The 19,939-nt window shown below is 37.6% G+C and overlaps 1 protein-coding gene across 18 annotated transcripts in view; it reads right to left on the minus strand.

The window, feature by feature from the left end:
- The window catches only part of SORCS2 (sortilin related VPS10 domain containing receptor 2), a 528,299-nt gene that overhangs the window by 77,344 nt on the left and 431,016 nt on the right, over positions 1-19,939 (minus strand). For all 18 annotated transcript variants that reach the window (XR_014955066.1, XR_013339870.2, XR_014955068.1 and 15 more), the window contains 3 exons: positions 13,245-13,309; positions 10,714-10,832; positions 7,441-7,530 (listed from right to left, as the gene is read on the minus strand). Coding sequence is in view for 14 of the 18 variants with exons in the window: in XM_077782740.2 (XP_077638866.2) it covers positions 7,441-7,530; positions 10,714-10,832; positions 13,245-13,309 (274 nt within the window). In the remaining 4 variants the exon portion in view is untranslated. The remainder of the gene's footprint in view (positions 1-7,440; positions 7,531-10,713; positions 10,833-13,244; positions 13,310-19,939) is intronic.

Raw genomic sequence — 19,939 nt, forward strand, 5'->3', positions numbered from 1 at the left:
ATGTGAAGAAAACTGCAAATTTCATGCCCAATTCTTCAACTTATCTTTCAAAATATTGATGACACAAACTGCTGAAAATCTAGTTAAAACAAATGTAAATTGTCATGTCACTCTTATACTATCCCTATTCTGAAGTGTGAATTTTAAAAAAAAGAAATTGATTGGCAAATACAGGGGATGGGTTCCATTCCTTCATCCCAGCTACCCCCCACTGCTCAAGAGGTGAGAAGAGAGGGGAGAGGGGACATCAGCAAATATTGCTAGGCAATAGCTACTGTCTGTCACCTAAGAGTTAACTAGAAAGGATGTCTGAGGGAAAGAAAATCTTGATAGAGGGAATGCACATTTTTACTGCTTTATCTAATTCATGGGCACGGATACAACCTTAGGCTGTAACCTCAGCAGATCCTGTAAGAAAAGCATTTATTCTTTTATGATTTCACGCTTGGACTAAGGCAATTGCCTTTTGCTGGGGTCCCTGCTTTCTTTATCTACATTCTGCAACTACTCAAAGTGTCACTGATCATCTTATTTTTCTGTAATTATGCTATTCACACACAATTTATTCAAATTAATTTAAAAGACTTTCCTTACTGGTGCTAGAGATCTTCAGGTTTTGGAACATTCCTTATTGTCTCTATTCAGATTTTTTTGCATCTCCAGGCTGCAGTTTCATAAACATTCAGTATTAAGATCTTGTGGTTTTCTTTCACTTCCATCCTGAAATGGGAGTCCATGCCTTTCCAGATGCCCCAAGGCAGAACCTTCTCCCCAGTTTGCCATAGCTGTTTCCTCTGTGGAATGCTCACTTCTCCATGGGCATCCCTTCTCTTATCTCTACTACTTTACTTTTGCCCTCTCAAGTCTGCCATGGCTCCTTTGCTTTATCTCTTACTGCCCCAAGAATCCCTGCTCTTGCCATTTTCACTTTCCTCTTTCTCTCTTTGTTTTTGCAAAGCTCACCAATGTCAGCTGGTATCAGCCACAGACTGAGATTCCCAAATACTCCCTTTATCTCCTCTTCTTAGGTTGTAAGCTTTTGCACATTTCTGACACTCTACAAGCTGCATTGTCCAAAACTTCTTTTTTTTTTTTTAAGCTCTAAGCCCCCATGAGAGTTCTCTATTTTGTTTACTAAAGTGCTTCTTGTGCACTGTATTTTGAAATTCCTTTATCACAATTTTTCCTTCATCCTTCCCTCTTCACTGGGATATGTTAGACCACAGAAATCTGTATATTTATCACTAAAAATCTGTGAAACTACTCATAGGTCCAAAGCAGTTAACCAGCCCATGGAATTAGAATTAAGGACAGCTGGAGATCTGCTGAATTAGAATTACTTTTCTACAAAAAATGCTAAACGAATCCTGATCAAAGACTTCATGTTAAAATTTGGCATGATTAAATTCAGCATCCAGTGACAGGTCATGTCACTCCTGCTCTCTCAGGGACTTGTAAGCTGCTATGTTTGTACTACATCAATAGCAGAGAACATAATTAACAAATAAATAACACAACGACAGTTTCAAAGTGATACCCAAAATAATTAGGCATTTACAGGAGGCCAACTTATGCCAAAAGATGAGCACCACTTCAAAGAAACTCCATATCACATGGAACAAACACAGTCTGTTAAATAAATGAGACTGAGATTGTACACAAGGCATTGAAACAATTGTGCATGTTCAGCCATGACCTGGAGCACAGACATCTAAGAACAGTTCCAACAAGTACACAATAAAATATTTCTTATTGAAAACACTGCTTAAAAAATATTTCTTTACTTCTAACACAGAGATATCAACAATCTTTCCATAATTAATTACCTGCTTTTAATGTAGTCAAGTCTGTTATCACATAAAGCTGAATGAACACCCAATCAAAAGCTGGTCCAAAAAGCACAAAGGTATTAAATAGAGTTGGGATATGGAGGAGTTGTGGATAGCAGGAAAGAAGGGAAAAAGTTTAAAGGAGGAAGTGAAGAGAAATTAGTTGTTTTCACTGTATACCATCTACATTCAGTAACTATAAGTTACTATAAGCCTATAAGTCTGCAAATACTTTACAGAATTTTGTATTCAAGAAATGCTCACTAGGGTTTACCATATTACTAACTGTGATAAGAAACTCTATGACACAAATAAGTTCAATTACAGCCTGAAGACAAAAGACTATAAAAGATGACAAAGATTGTACAGCCCACCAATACTCCTTTGTCTACAATGAGCTGAAAACATAGAAAATATCATTCAAAATTCTTGGGTCTTTAATCTTACCATTTTTGGTCAGATGTCAGAATTCTGCCCCTTTGCAAAGTTCTGATGCTGTGGTTGAGCAAAATGTTAATATGAAATAAGCAATGTATTAAACAGAGCATGGTGAGGAGTAAATGTATCAGTAGTGGAACTCAAGTAGGGGCTCAAGGCTCTGTAGTCTCAGTCTTGACCTCTAGATGTACCACATTTATACTCTTGTAATCTCTCAAGCACAATCAAGGTAACTGGATGGCACATATCCCAAAAATAATCCTCCTAATCTTCCTTGCCTGGCCAAGGAAAAGAGGTTCAGGGAGAGAAATCAATAAGTTGCACAGTGAAGAAAAGAACAGTTCCTTGAATCCTCCTCAGATGGATTTGTACACCCAGCAAGTCAGACAGCTGCTATAGCTCAGGTTCACTGGCTGCTGTGGTGACACTGCCTGGGAAAGGAATATTTCCCCTGCATCAAATGCCACTGCCACCTGCATTTCTACTTTGTTCCCTTTTTTCCTTTGCTCAGCAGCCATTCCAGTGGACTTTCAGAAGAATGGAGCTGAAAACTGCTCTTCTGCCTGGTACAGGGGAACAACCCCAGCCAAAGCCTCCCAGGGTAGTGAGTGGCAGAGGTGGTGAAGGGGCTTCCCAAGTGGGACAAAAATTACTGTGAGACTGAGCCTTGCTAAATGAGCTGTCATGGACTCAGTAGTTTGCAATCCAACCATCAGGCAGCCAAATCCTTAGAGAACATCACACAAAAGGGCTGCAGGAATCTTCTAGCATTTCTGCTGTTAATGGATAGGCCCATTTAAGGATTGTCTTTTATCTATTACTGAATGACACAGACAATTTCAGAAGTAAGTCTATGTTTAAAACAGTGATGTGTATTCCGACTGAGGCAAGGAAGAGATGGGCATGTTTTGAGGTGATGAGGTGATAGTCAAACAAAAAGAATACATCATTCTGATAAAAGGAATTTATGGGGGATTCATATTGCCATGAATAAAGTACAGACTTCAACCTCTTTCTAAGGCAATTGGATTTTTTCTTCTTTTGTTTTTGTTCACTCTTCCCCTATACTTCCATTTATTTTGGTTACCTGAAAAATTTTACATTATTGCCTGTGTCACAAGATTGAAAACAGATACAGAGATTGAAAAAGATGAAAGAAGCTTTTCCCAAACCATATCTTTTCAGAACTAAACTTTCTGAATTGCAGCAGGATACAACAAACAATAGAGCTCTTGCATCATTAAGATTTTGTATGAGGCATGAATGAATGCAGAATCAATCAATGCCTTGTATCAGTTCTTAAAGGGAGAACATTATCTCCCTTTATAATGGAATTTATTTAAGAGAGATGGGAAGAGAACTCAGAATAATTAAATTATTCCCAATTGCAATAGTAAAATTGCCATAATTTGTAGCAGTTTCTTTGGCTTGGTCAAAAATTTTGTTAACAAAGTTTTTTTTTTGCTTAAACTCTCCGAATGAACTAGTTCCCAGTTTTATTGTTACCCACATCAGAGCAAGACTCAAATACCTGAACAAGGACCAGACCCAATGTACTGCTCCCCCTCTCCCTCTTCAAATTGCACTTCCCAAGGAGAGGGCAACCAGAGCTGCAGGAACTTGTGCAATACAAGTGTGCTGACACTTGTCTGCATGGGGCTTCAGCCCTGCCCCTGGCAGACTTCCAGACTCACACTCCCAGCAGTGGCAGCTGAGCCTCTGCTCCAGGCTGCAAACAGCCCAAGGGGATTGCTGGATCCCCTGGGACACTCCTGGATGCTGAAGCAACCAAGCTGACACACAAATGCAGTCCTGCTGCTCTTGGCTTGATTTTGGTCTTCACTTGCTACGAGTTCCTAACTTCTGATCTAGTTTTAGCAGCACAGAAGAAGCAATCTTGGTAAAATGGAATACAGTATAAAAACTATTTCAATTTTAAGATAACAGTTTGAAAACAATAGTTTGAAAATTCCTCTTCTGTTTTGGGGAATGTACAAGCAACCTTTGATATGGTCTCAGCCTTTGCTACCAGCCTTCCTGGCAGCAGCCAGCACTTGTCAAATGCGGGAGACAGCTGTGGGATTCCATGCAATGTCAGTATCAAACACAGTGTTAAAAAAAAAGAAAAAGGAAAAGATCTCTCAACAGCGCAGAAAAAAGGTTAAAAAAATTATCTGAATCCTGATGGCCCCCAATGGCTCTGCTGTCTGTACACACACAGAGCTATGATGTGTTACAAAAAGGTGATCTCAGTGGCACAGTGGAGCTGGAGCCCAGAAACTTAACAGAGGCAAAGCCTGGCTGGAAGCTGCTTTTAGCAGCCTTTTATTCACAAGTAAGGAGGACTGCAGATATGTCCAAAGACACACTATTCTTTTTTAGGTTTCTCTCCGGGGATGGATTTGGACAAATACAATCATAAACACAAATGCAAATGCAAACAATATTAAAAAAAGAGAATAACTTCTTTGCAGATTTCCAACCTTTTCATATTGAAAGGAAAATGAGACATCAAAAACATTTTCTAACTATTCAGTCTGAAATTGCTCGTTCTATCTCTGTATGTAAAATCATATTGAAAGGAATCTATGCAGCATAAGAATAATATCTGAAGAACCCAGCCCAGTTCCCTAAGGCTATAGGATATATTTTGGCACAGCTCTCCTGACGTTGTTAGACACATCCTTGACCAGTCTACAGCATTTTCTGACTTGGCTACAGTTTTGCTTCCCTGTATACAATCTCTGCTCAAAAATTTTGTACAGAGACCACTTGGAAAGAGATTTTTTTGACATCTCATTTCATGCTTTCAAGCAAAATGAAATATAGCCTTTTATAGTCATGCTTCATCTCCTGGTTAGGCAAAAGCTAATATTTAAAACTCTCTCAAACTCATCTTTCAAAAGCTATTGGTTTTAATCAATCTTAAAAAATATCCTTTGTAAATTCATCCATTCTGTTTATCGCCTACCACCATAAAATAAGCAGCTCCAAAGTCACATGTTCTAAATATACATTTAATGTGCCAGTGTCTGCTGATATCCTGTGTCTTTGCAAAATTCCATGATCCAATTCTGCTGCACTTGGATGATTCTCACTGAAATATAGCACTGTGAAAAATTTCAGAGCTGTATTCTTATTTATATCAGTATGTAAAATTTCTGTTGTAATGTGAAGGGACCAAATCACTTAAAAAAAAGTCTTTCTCAGAAAAGCTTAAAATCTTTCATATTCACCACTATTCTAAATGCATGTCTGGCTTCTAGGACCTCTTCCTGAAATTTTGAACTCTGTTTTTGCAGATGCCAAAGAAACATCTCCTGGAAGCATTGTCAAAATGCTGAAGAGATTATATTTACTTTATTCCTTTTGTTGTGTATTTCCTGAACTAGGAAGAGCACAAAAACTTCCCTTTCAAAATGACATAGTCAACCTGTTCATAGGTAGCTATAGACTCTATCCAAAACAAAATCATTAACTTCTAATTTATTTATTCAGTCAAGCCTGGGATAATCCACTTAGCAAGAAAAAAACCCCAAAATACAAAAAAACAACCAAACTAAAAACCCCAAAAAACCAACCAACCAACCAACCAACCAACCAACCAACAAACCAACCAACCAACCAAACAAACAAAACCCAAAAAAAACCCTCAAAAAAACCCAACAGCCATATTTTCCAAGGCAAAGAATTGAGCATTCATCACTATTTCAAACAATCCAGACTCCATACGACAGAAATGCCAGGGAATTGTGACTGACACTTTATGAATGTGTCAGAAGCTCCTTGTTTACACTCTGCTTCCCTGCCTTGCTCCTTAATTGCTTATTTGTATCCCAGTGCAGGGTTCAATGGGCTGCAGTCCCTTGAGGTGTCCATGTTTGGCATATTTTAACCTTCAAGACCTGGATATTCTCCTGCTGTTTTCCTGACTACAATTTTCCCCAAGAAAGCATAAAGGCTGCCTTGAAGGCCTGAAAAACATGGAAATAACTTTGTGTTAGTGTTGGTCTATATACCTGTCTTTGACTATACATATCTTGACAAGATAGAGAGATAGATAGAGAGAGATATTTTTGTAGTGCTAATAGGAGCATATCCAAGTTTCAGATTCTTGTTCAACTAATACCTGAGGATTTCATCTGAGACTCTGGTAATATGTTGTAGATTTAAAATTACTTCAGACCACCATTTATACTGGCATTAAAAAAGAAAAAAAAACCTAAGATAAAAAAAATCTGATATTAGAATGTTTGCTTTATAACAATAACAGCAAAAGGAAATAAATTGTGCTCTTGTTAATGTCCTTCCTTAGATGAGGAATTAAGTAAACTAATACAATTCAAGGCATGCAAAGAAAACAAGTTCTCTGCTAAATAAATGGTAGAATCACAGAGTCAAATGAAAGAGCAGGAACCTCATGAGACCTCCAGATCAGCCTCCTGCTGGGAGCAGGGTGAACTGTAAGGTCAGAGCTGGTTACTGAGGGTTTTATCCCACTGGGTCTTTCAAACTTCCAAGTTATTTTTCTTCAGGACTGCAGAAGCCTTCTAACTGTAAAGTTAGGAAACACACTGTGTGCAGCACAAAAAATTAAACTGCAGCAATTAGACGATATTTAAATTTCTGTGCTTAATTGCTGATTTACTATGGAAATATAAAAACCCTATCACTAGGAAGATATGGCAGACTGGAGGAACCTCTCACCAAGCCTTGCAATTTCATTGAGCAGTCAAAGTCCATACTGGGATTCCTTAATGAAATAGAGAAATACAAAATAGCAAAATTCTCTTATATTAGGATTCATGCTTATACCAGACAACATCATGTGGGATTAAAATGTAATTGATTCTTGAAAGAACACATGCTCTATATTTTTCCATTGCCATTGAGTGTATAGCACTGCCTGATGGAAGCAAAGCTCAAAAACTGTTGCAGTAACTGATGACAAATAAGCTGCTGTACGTTATTCCCCTCTATGGTTTATGAATACTACATTAATGGAACACAAATAAAAGCAGTATTCAAAATGAAAATAAGGATTCAAAAATCCTTATAAGGAGAAATTGTGAACTCAGGATAACAAAGTTTGAAAAAGAGCAGAACAAAACTAGTTTAGGTAGAAAGAGAAGATGACAAATGCAAAAAGAGAAAGAAAAGCATGCATACTTACTTTTGGCAATGCATATTTTGGCAACTTCATCTGTACAAAGCCATTCCGACGGTAGGACACGTAATACTTGGTCCGATTTGCTGATGTTGTCTATGCAAAGGAGAAACAGAACTCTGTGACAGATTATGCTAAATCTAGAGATCCTGATATGGAAGACTGTTTTGCATTTAAGCTGTAACTGAAATATGTAATCATTACTTTTAATGCAATCTTCCAAAGTATCAAAAGGAATATTCCAAATAAACATTAGCGAAAATAGCCAACTCGCAGCCTCTCCTGGATTTTCTAATCAGAAATGTAACACCAAAGTGCTGGTATATAAATTGGCATAATTCCAACTAAACCTTTGAGCACCACCAGATGATATAATCAAATAAAACTTAGCCTTTGGTAATATTTCACTTTTTTTTTACATTGAGACTCATCTTCTTTCTTTTACTTGGGAAATCCATTTAAAATCCTACCCCAATCTCACTATTTTTCTCCTAAATTTTTGTGTTTAAAATGGAACCTGATTTGAAAGACAGCTTATCCTGAAACATGAACACTTGATTTGGCTTGGTAAAAATAAAGTTGATATATGACAGCAGGTCCACATGCCTGAATATTTTAAAGGTAACAAAGTATTTAATATTGTATGCATTTTTTTTTTTTTGTGGTATAAAGAATGTGATGCCTTTAGGAATGTGATTTGTTAAATGATGATGGATCAAACCAAAAACCTTATAATTTGTTTAACTAGTGCTAAATGGCAGTCTTACCTGTCTGTTCAAAGGCTTTTTTAAAATGCATGTTTTAACATCATTCATTTAAAGACGTTTAAATGAATGGAAGTGATGCAAGGCAGAGGAAAATTGGACTTGAAACACCTAATCACATCAAGCCTCGCTGGTATTAAAGGCTGGTCTGTGCTTAAGAACAGCGTTGAAACTTTAATCCTCCTACTAAAATCACCTCTGGAACTGTCAGACTGTCAGTGCAAATTGGTAAAAAAATGAGTATTAGAAATTTTCTAATATTTTTCGATATATACATACTAAAGAAATGTGGCTGAGATCTTCCTCTAAGATGGTAAAAATCTCCAAAATAGATTTGGGCCAGTGCAGACCTGCAACACTCTTAGGAAATATGAACAATGCCAGGGGCAGAGAGACAATCTCTAACCCTCCTGTCTTTTTGCACAGAGGAATCTGTCCCATCCTCTTTCTGACAGGCATTGTGGTGATACAATGAGGAGTCCCTGGTCTGATTATAACATATAACTGCACTTCAGTGTAGTGATAAAAGACTTTCCACATGGTTTCAAAAGTACCCTGTCTCTCAGATGTGCAGCTGCTGTGTGCTTGCACTGGAAAGGTTGCACTGGAACAGGTAAATGCTGTCCTGCCTCACACCTCTGGGGTGCTGTGCTTCAGATGTGACTACAGGATGCCAGAGTCACCTTCTGTCCTCCAGTAATACAGATATGACTAACTGCAAACCAATTTAGTAATAAGATATACATTACATACTGTGGTTTACTGCAGAAAAGTCCAAAGAAAAAACACTGGAGATGTTTCTCCTTAATGTGGAACATGTGAACATCTCATCTACTGGCACTGACATGTCTCAGATCTAGAGAGACCAAATTACCAAAGGCATCATTGAGTAGCAACTGTCTATTGTGTACGCTTCTGCCTTGCACTTCCATTTTGTGTCTGCTCATGTCTGTCATGAAAGGGAGTAACAGCTCAGGATACAGTTGTACACAGCACCAGCAAAGCACAATGAGGAAGCAGCCAGTGTTTTGATGAGCACAGCTGTCTGGAAGTTTGCATGTTGAGAAGCAGTTCTCAGCACCTACACACTATGAAATGCATTTTTAGACTGTTCCTGGGGGAGCCACGGATGATAATTGCTTTGAGCAAAATGCGTACCATGAGGGCTAGATCTTAGCTGAAAATGCCTATTTTAGTCCAAAAGTTCTTTCCCAATGCCATTGTCTGGGTTTCAGTTTCAGGGTTTTTTGGTTTTGTTGTGGTATTTTTTCTTTTCTTTTGGTTGCTGTGTAATTTCTTGGTTTTTTGTTTTGGTTTCCTTTCTTTGGTTGGGGTTTTTGTTTGTTTGGTTTTTTTTGGGTGTTAATTCTTCTTAGCCATGTGGGTCCTTGAAACCCCTATGCCAAACAAGAGGAGAAGAGATCCATTGTGACCTTACTAATTTCCAGGTCCTTGCAGAAGAAACAGGCTCAAGGGGGGAATGTTGGAAAGGAGCCAATCTGATGCACACTGAGGCACTGGTGGGGAGGCGTATCCATTGCCACAAAATAGCTTTCTTGCAAAACTCAGTAAATAGATAAGCCTTGCAGCAAACAAATCTCATCAAAGTAAGAGAAAAATGATAGCCAAGCAGTAAGGAAAACACAAGCAACTTCCCTAGTAAATAAATACAAAGAGGCAATAAAACAAAGAGGACATGACTGCTCCTTGAGAAGTTTGCAGCTCTGATAGATGCAAACCACAACCAGTGCCAAGCACTTAAAACAATACTTAACAAGTGTGCCTGAGCTGTACTGGTGCCACATGGCTGACAAAGTTCCAGCCCATATTTCTGCAGGCAGGTCTTGTAATTTGGGAACGAAATAACCCCGATGTAATTTGGACCACCATGAGTTGTAGACGTGGCACTTGGGGACATGGCTTAGTGATGGACTTGGCAGTGTTAGGTTTGTGGCTGGACTCGATTTTAAGGTTTTTTTCCAAACGAAATCATCCTATGATTCCACACTAATTTGCTCCAAACTCTGCAGCTATGGCCATTTTGCTTCCTAAGCACAACCATGTTAGCAGTTCTTTCCTGGCAAGAACATTTCCTCTTCAGAGGAGAATCCATGTGAAGAAGCTGTGCAACTACTCTGCCAGTGGTTGTCCTTGGATGCTCTTCCCAGGGAACATTTTTGTGTTTTGTCCTGGAAAGGACCTAGAAGAATTTGTAATCACAAGAACACAAGGTTTGCATTTCATCTAACACACAAGAGTATTTATAAAAAGTAACACAGTCCACTTGAAAATTTTAATATAGTTAAAGGGCAACTGGTTGCACAAAGGAAAGGGTTTTTTTAAAATTTCTTTTTTGTTTGGACTGATAAAGGAATGTTTTTTTCCATATAAAAAATCATAAATCATTCATGAATCCATCCATGAATTCTTCCCTGCTCCCTACAGTGTTGCTGCACTGTTTAGTATTTTATTTTTGAATTTGAAAATGAGCTGTCTCTCCCAAAAATGGCAGTACCTGAAGAAATATGTAGTCATCCTGCACAGTCAGGGAATCCTGATCAGTGCTGCCAGCAAATGGGACTGTCATTGTCTTATCAGAACAATTTTGAATCTGGCAAGTGATGTAGCGATAACCTGAGGGAAGAGAGACAGAAACATATGACAGGACTATCATGGGAAAAAGAAGCAAGCAGTATTAAATGCTATTCATGTAGGAAAAAGGCTGCCTTTGCCAGGTGAGTTAGTTGTAGAATTATTATATTAAATTCTCATATAAGACTTTTTCAATCTCCAATGTACTGAGAATATATTAACTGCTTACAGTTCAGATCGTTCCCTGGAGGCAGCCTGTTATTATCCAAATTTTGCTGGTCCAGAGAGATTAGGGGTTAGATGAATGAGCCATTCATGGGTGGGGATAATAGAAGGAGCCTCTTTTCTCACTTAACCTATGCATAGAGCCGAATTATTCACTTGGAGAAATGGCAGCCTGACACAACATAACTGAAATCAATAGATCAACCCCAGTATAAAACTGTGATGAATGAGAAAAGAATCAGGCTCCATTTAATAGACAGCGTGCAGAATTTTAAAGCCTATTTTCAAAGCTCTGTAAGAATGTTCAGAAACATTATTAGCACACTATTGGAACTGGTCTGTTGGGGCAGGATTTCTATATTCAGAGTTAATACCTTGCTGAGAAAGCTTAGACTGATTTATAATCAGAGGAGGCTATGGCCTTTCTCTTCCTCTCCAGTTAGCAAGAACTATCTTCTCTCCCTGCGTTCTTAGAACAGCACCACTGCATCTTTGATACAATCTGCTCTTATCAGAGAGAGCAGAGCCAACAATCACTACCTTATACCAGCTGTGACTTAAAGACCTTCCCTGGGACTCTTAAAGACCGTCCCTAAGCTCTTGTACAGCTCATCCTTTGTCACAAACTTCTGAGCACAAAGTAGGTGAGTGACTTGCCCAAGCACAGTGAGGAAAATGTTATTTACACAACCTTGTGTCCATATCACCAATGCTACCCACGCTCCAGGTACCGTGTGAGAGAGCAGAAAATGTATCCTCATGCCCTTCACTACTTTTGCACTGTGAGGGGGAATGCATCTCACATTTAATGACTTTTCATTAGAGAAGGACAAACCAGCATATTGGATGCAATTATTTGTTTTAGAAACTGGATCTGTTTAAGAGGCAGAGTCAATCCAACTTCACTTGCTTATGTCCAAATCATCACCATGAGGATATTTGGTGCAGCAATGGACCATCTAAAGTGTTGCAGGTGTTCACAGTTCACAACACAAAAATTACAGTTCTTTGTCATATGGGTAGTGCAAATATGCTGTTTCCACTAAAATCAATGGCTATGCTTGTATTTACCTTAATTGCATAAAGTCAGCTTGTTGAGACTCTAGCCAGGATATATTTCATGAGAGTTTTTCTTTCTCTGCTATTTCTTAAATAATACAAATAAAATAAAAAAAACCACAAAAAGCTAAAACAAACAAACAAACAAAAGACAAACCAAAAAACCAAACCAAAATCCACCCATGACTGAAACAAACAAACAAACAAAGGAAGCAAGCAACCAAAAAATCCCAATAATCAACCAACCAACCAATCAAACCAACCAACCACACTCCACTCCAAAAAAGCCACCCTAAACTAAAATCAACCAAATGAAATTAAAAAAAAACACCCAAACTCCACTACCAACCAAAAGCCCCTTTGCATTCAGGCCCTGAAGAATCATCTTACATTGTCTCTAAAGAAAGCAGTTGATGGAGCTGTCACCATGTCTCATAAATCTTCCTGCTAAAAGATTTAGACTTTTTTCATTCAGTTTTAACACGGGAACTTTGATTTTTTTAATAGGGCTATAATTAAGAAAAGCTATGGGAACAGAACAAGTCAAACTGTGCATTCTTTATGACTCACTCTTAGACTGCACAGGAACTTAGATGATCTGATCCAAGGAATTAAATTATATTTCAAGAGTATGATAGGTAACAAGAAACTAGACAAGCTTTTGGAATCATGGTGACTCTTTAAGCACATTCTGACTACTAATCTGCTTTTCCATTTATTTTCCTTTTGAAGTTTCAAAGTATCCTGGATACTGTAACGTGAGGAAATTCTGAGAGATGGTGGCTGTTGCACTAGACCTGACACGTGCAATGATTCACATTAACAGACACTCACCCAGCATTAACACTGCATTGCCAGTTTTATTTGCAAATCAGGAAAAACTGTTCAATGTTTAAATGCCAGGATAAATTGCACTATTAATGGACATTATCAACAGAGCTTAGCATGTTGAAATCAATTCCTCTTAAAGTGAAAAACAAGTAGATTTTAAATTACACTATATTTTTATATAACAGGACAGTTTTGCTGACTACAAATAAAGAGAGAGAGAATCTGATTTGCACATTTTCTCTTCTGACTAGTTTTAAAAACAGTTCAAAAAGTACTTGTAAACCAGAGAGAAATAACTATATACTAGTGTATCAATTGATAACATTTTCATTTGCATACCTCCACTGGGGTCCTGGATTTCCATATGAACTAAATCAAGGTCCCCGTCAACTCCAGCAACAGCCCTGAGAACATAATATAATCAAGTTATGTACAGCCAGATACAGAATAGTAATCATATGGATGGAAGAAAAGAGATAATTTCATACCAACCATCTTTAGAAATCTAGCTGGGAATAAAATAAATCCCATTTAAAATGTCCCATTACTAACATCTATAAAGATTTTTTTTTTTCTATTTTACATTATGTTTTCCTTAAATGTCTTTAAAATCTCTTTTACTAAAAAAATGCATACAAATAGAATAAAATTTAAAAAATTAATAGAAATATGCATTAAATTAGGAAAAAACCTTCATAATCATAAATTGATATATACACACACACAGAGATATGCAGACATTCACATGCTCTGGCAAGAGCTATAGCATCTTTTTACAATTATGTTTAACATTTGAGACTACAAAGCAGATTTAATGCTAAAAGAGAGTTAGATTCCTTTCTTATTAGAAATATCTTAAACTTGACACATGGTTTCCATAACAAATTGATATATCTTTGGTTAGCATGTTCAAGAGAAGAGTCCGTTCTTCTTTGACAGAGGAAGTGAAGAATAATTTTGAGAAAAATATCCTGAGAAGGAAATTCAGTCAGAGTTGATCAAGGTATAGTTTAACTTTGTAAAGGTGTAATGGGAACACAGGATGATGCTCTCCCCATATCTCTCATGTCAAATATGCTCAGCCAAAAGATGAGTTTTCTGCCTTCAGGGCTCCCATCCCAGCCTGGGAATGGCAGCCCCAACTGTGATTTTTTCTGGCCCTTCTATTGTCATTAGTCAGGCAGATTCTGCAGAGAAAGCTTGGAGCTGGCAGTGGGGCTGTCACAACGTGAAGCAGAATCCAGCCCCTCTCCCACAGACATCACTTTTCTCAAGGCCCTTCACTGGCAGTCATTGAGTCAGAAAACACGAGCTGAAGACACTGAGTGATAAAGTGCAGCTGGATGCAGATATTAAAGAGGAGCACTGAGATACTTAAGAGAAAATGATCATTGTGATACAATTATTAACAATCAAATGCAATAAAGCTATACTTCAGCCTGAAATTACATCATTGTTTAATGATTTTAGTAGCAGTGATTTATGAGGAGTGGTTAAAACTCAGACTCAGTAATTGGTGGCTCCTCAGGAACACAGGCCAGGGGGAAGAAACTGGATGACTTCCACTGCTGCATAACAACCAGAAATAATCACATATGCTGTTTTTCCCTAATAAGATAAATGGTCAATCCAAAGGAGGAAGGAGAGGGGGAGAGATGAGCCCCCTCCAAGCCATAAGATGTCAGAGAAACTTATAGTGGGATTTTTTTTTTTAGCAAATGCATAGAAAAATATTGCATTTATTATGGATTTGATCTCTCAAACACAAATTATTTTATCATTTTGGAGGCAATACGTTAGGTTAGACAAGATTTTAGATCCACTGAGGTCTGATGAAAATATAAATGAGCTTCAGAAGGGATCTGTGAACTTTTGTGCTGTGTGTGCTGTTATCTATGTTTCTAGATAGCCACAATACAAAATCAAGCCTGTTATAACTCTGTAGTCAGCAATTTGAGGGAAGAAAACGTTTGCTGAATATTTTACTTTTAGTGTTGGACCTCAGGCAGCTCAACCAAAAAAACTTTTGGGTTGAATTTTCTGAGTCTGAGCCTGACATGCTAATAAATGTCAATAATGCAAAGAAAGTATTTGGGTACTTCTGAAATGATTTCTCATATTTATAATTTATCACACATTATTTCATAAGCACAGTTTGAGGTATTTGTCAATATTTTTACCTTCTCATCTTTATTTCAACAGCTCAGAATTACAATGATCTCACTTCTATCATGCCCCTCCTAACAGTGGTAGCTGACACATGTAGACTCAAATCTTGTTTCCAATGTAATTTTTCAGTGAAAGAAGATGTAACTGATTTGTTTTAATGAATGCTGCAGAATGAAACTTTCCCACCCAGACTACTTTCTCCTTTAGAGAAAACCCTAATTATATTCTTTAATTAATTATAAATTATGCAAAATATTTCAAAAACATTATTTGTGTTTTTCATTACTCTAATTGTACTGATGAACTCTAGCAGCAGACACTATTTACTCAATGAAGATGTTACACCCTCACTTTTGACTTTTGAATATCAGCTACAGAGCAGAGTTTCTGAATTCCAGAGTCCCTTTACCCAGCTTTACAAACACTTAGGAATCATCCTTTCTTCTTTTATTGAAAAAAGACCAAATCTCTTACAACTGCTAAGAAAATCTCCAGAAGAGAGCATAACTAATATAGAGAATTTGAAGCTATATCCCTGAAGAATAAACTAATCTCATTCCAGTGGACTCTTCTGCCAACAGTGCTTAAAAGATAATACTGTTATTTCACTTGTGCTTAAATCATGAACCAGAGGAAAAGGCGTGTGATACTCTGAAAGCTAAACACAGACCAGGGCCCTCTGCCCAGCTTCTGAAAATAACAGCAAACGAGGTGCATACAGGAGCACAAACCTTACGTGGTCCTCTGAAAAGGAAAGCTCAGTTGCATACTTGTTCATATTGAGGGAGAAATGTAAGATAAAGTCAGGGTTTTTTTCATTTTTATTTACAAACTTACTATTACCACAACATAAGTGCACTGTAGCAGTGTGAGCATTGTGTCCACACATCCACTCACGAGGACAGTTTACTGTTCCCCAGTTGGCTTTAGGATAGGACCTCTTCTGTCATAAAGCACAGATGCAGTGGACCCTGATAATCTGACAGCTTCTTCCTTTTTGGGTGACATTTTAGAAAAAATTCTAATATTTTTTTTTTCCCTCCAGATAGAACAATCACTTTCTTAGGAACAATCTGCTTTTTTCAATTTCAGTAGTGGTTGTTTTTTGGTTTAATTAAAATTCCCCCACTCTTCTCAGAGTAGTTTGCAATTAAAATGTTCTCACTGATCCTCAGCAGTCTGGGAGCACTTGTTTGTTTAGTAGTTTTACTTAGGTAAATTCAGGGCTTTCTGGTTGACTTTTTAATGTTTATATTCAACTGCTGAGTTTTCCAATGAAATTCAGACTAACTTTCAGATCAGGCATTCCTTCCACTAGGAAAAGAAATATTTCTTAACCAAGTATACCATGCTGGAGAAAGCAAATGCAACACATCAACACTTCAGATCACATAACAGGGTGGTTACAACAGTTCAGAATTAAAATAGTCCAACTTGACTGCAAGGTGGTGTAAATAAAACAGCCTCAATATGCTTCTTCCCTTTCCTCTGAACACAAATTCCCTTGTGCTTGTCTGACACCAATGTTGCGCCTCTTATGAAAAATTGTTCTGCAGAATGTAATTTTAGAAATTTTTATGAGGGATTTTCTTATGCATATGAGTCTTTACACTTTATAGAAGTTCTCCTGAAAGATTAGCTGTTGTATGACCTAGTTCTTCATAATTTTTTCATTGTGATTTACGAAGTAATTTCACTGACCTTAACAGCATGAAAATGGTGCAAAGGGGGTGACTGAAAAGCCCTTTCTGTTTGTATTAGTAGGTGTATAAATGTATATTTCAAGGTACAACCATTAAATATATTCCTTTTGAAATAACCGTACTGAAGTTCTAAGAATTTAGAATTCTCTGTTAAGGGTTTTATGGGAGACCTTTGGTATTATTTTAATAAAATCTTTTCTTTAATACAGCTACCTCCCTTTTTCCCTAAATGCCCCAACATTCTTCCTCTAGTTCAGTGCAGCATTAGGGAAACACCAATACGCACCTGAAATTTCACAATATTCATTATTATTATCATGAATACCATGATTCAATTAATTACCACTGACATGCAATAGTACACATCTCAAATTGTGACTCATAAGCATCAGTCTCTTCTATGATAATTATGATTCAATTTTGCTTCAGGCAGGAAACCCTTTGTTTCCAGTAGCCCAGGCTCATTCTGTCGGGGAGCAATTGTCTGCAAACACTAATCAAGTACAGTCTGCTCTGGACATATGTCTTCCCTGCCTCCAGTGGATCCCTTCACTGTTAAACATTTGATGCAGTTCATTTGGGTGAATATTAATGAAGAGACAACTTAAAACAGGACATCTGAAAACAAAAACAAATCCAGACAAACATGCTTGCTGATCTGCAGGAGCCTCCAATCAAAGGCCATCTAAAACCTTGCTGGGTTCCTCAATCCACCCCTCTCTAATCTCAGAATATAAAGTTTATCCAAAAAGTAACATGTTCCCCATTGATACTGACTGACTTCTATCCATTGGCTTAAGGGCACTGCCATGCTTAGAAAGCAGATCAAAAGTATAAAAATATTTTCACTAAGTAGTTTAAAACAGCACTGACTCTTGGCAAGCTGGTTACGCAGGAAGACAAAAACTATGATTTGATTCATACAACCTAAAAATACACCTGCTTATCACTGATTTGTGTTTCAGCCCTTGCTGCCTTCCCATCCACTTCAAAAGACACACCCTTAATGATTCAGTCGATGCCTTACACAGCCAACAGGTGCTTTTATTCTTTATTTCCTATGCTTAAATGCTTTTTAACAAAAATGGTTTTCTGCCATGTTTGTCCAAACAGAAGAGCTACCATGGTTTTTCCCTGCCTTGGGTTAACCTCGGCTGGCCACAAGGTGCTCACAAGCTGCTCTCTCACTACCCCATCTTAGCAGGACATGGGGACAAAATATAATGAAAAGCTCAAGAGAGGAGATAAAGACAGGGAGCTCACTCACAAATTACTGCTACAGGTGAAACAGACTTGAAAGAAAGAGTAATTTAATTTATTGCTACTGAATAACAGTAGAATAATGCCTCTGCATGTCCTTCATCACAGGCTGCAGGGGTGTCTCTGCCCGGGCACCTGGATCAGCTCCTCCCTCTCCTCCTGCACTGACCTGGGAGTCTGCAGGGCTGTTCCTCTCACATATTCTCACCCCTCTCTCTCACACCTGTTGTGCACTTTTTACCCTTTAATCTCTTATCACAGAGGCACCACCAGCATCACCCACAGGCTCAGTCTGGCCAGTGGAGGGTTTCCCCTGGAGCTGGCTGGAACTGGCTCTGTCTCACATGAGTGCAGCTCCTGATCTCATCCTACAGAAGCCCTGAATGCTCCTGCTACCAAACCTTGCCACATAAACCAGTCACACACATCATCAGAGAGCACAGAAACAAAACCTTTTTCAAGTGATTAAGTCAAAGAGTAAAAAATTCATTGACAAAGGCTCAGTAAAATCTTCTCTGCATTTCTCTTCTTCATGGCATAACATGGCTGAAATCCTCTCCTTCAACTGACACTTGAATAGCCAGGCACCCACTACATTTGACATAAATGGGTACAGCTGTGACTGAGTATCTGTGTGGAATTTCATGATGAGAACAGAACTTTGTCCCCTGAGAACAACTCATTCATCAAAATAAACTTATCATTTTTTATTTTTATGTTCTTACCGCTCAAGAAAATAGAAGACCTTGTAGCTAAAAATAAGAGCAACTGATGCCCATAGCATAGGATAGAAATATCTGAGTGAGTCAAGGATAAAGAATTCCTAAGGCTCTAGATAGTTATAAAAGAAATGTGTTGAGCCTAATTCTTTGGTAATTACCAATTCATTTCTTACTGTCCCAGGGTATATTTGTGCTGGTGTAGACAGCAGATTCACAATCTATTCTTTGCTAATGTATTACTAAGACCTATTTTGAGAAATCAAAAGGATTTCTCAATGCTGCACAAGCCTTGGGGAGTGAAAAGAATAGCAGCAGACCTAGAGGAATCCCAAACTCCACTACTCTTTCTTCTCAAGGATTACCACATAACACAGCACTTCTTAAAATGGGCTTCATACACAAAAGTGGCTATATACCGTACAATGGGTGGGTGTTTTATATTTGGCTGGCATAGCTCATATCTTTGCATTCCATACTACAATTTCACCAAGAAGTGAAAAAAAGCACTTATAAAGGATGGGTGCTATAACTCTTAAACTGAAACCATCACACCAGGGTAAATGCATTTTGTAGGCAGAAGAGAAACTGGTCAAAGCAAGTGAAGTTTCGTAATTTTACAGAAAAAGAAGTTGCTCAAATTTTTAAAAATGGCTAAATAGTATTTATACAGAAATAAGATCTTTCTTTTCTATATGTTGATACATTTTTTTTTTTAATTACAGTGTGACTTAGTATTTTATTTTGTTGCTAGTTTCAAATGTGACTTTCATGCTTTTGCTTTATAGCTCTTTTGGTTTTAGAATAGGGTAGAATAAACTATTTCATTTGGAATGCACCAACAACCCTAAAGTCCCACTGCTTGACCTATTTATTCCTGACCAGAATTAAAGCAAGTGGTTGATGGCCTTGCCCAAATGCCTCTTAAACACTGAGAGGATCATCTAGGATGGATCACACTGAATCACAGAAGAAAGAAAACATTCTGTGCTCCTAAATTAGAGATGGTTGTATACACTTTCCACTGATGCCAATGATATTTTCATTAGTTCCACTATCATGAAATATCAAATTTCACATATAAAATCTAGAAAGATATTTAAAGAAGGATCAAGAACACTTGGAAAGCAAATAAACCCTTGTAGATGATATTAATATATTGCTTATAAATCTATAATATGTA

The sequence above is a fragment of the Lonchura striata genome, chromosome 4 (genome assembly GCF_050655825.1).
Source record: "Lonchura striata isolate lonStrDom1 chromosome 4, ASM5065582v1, whole genome shotgun sequence".
Lineage (NCBI taxonomy): Eukaryota > Metazoa > Chordata > Aves > Passeriformes > Estrildidae > Lonchura > Lonchura striata.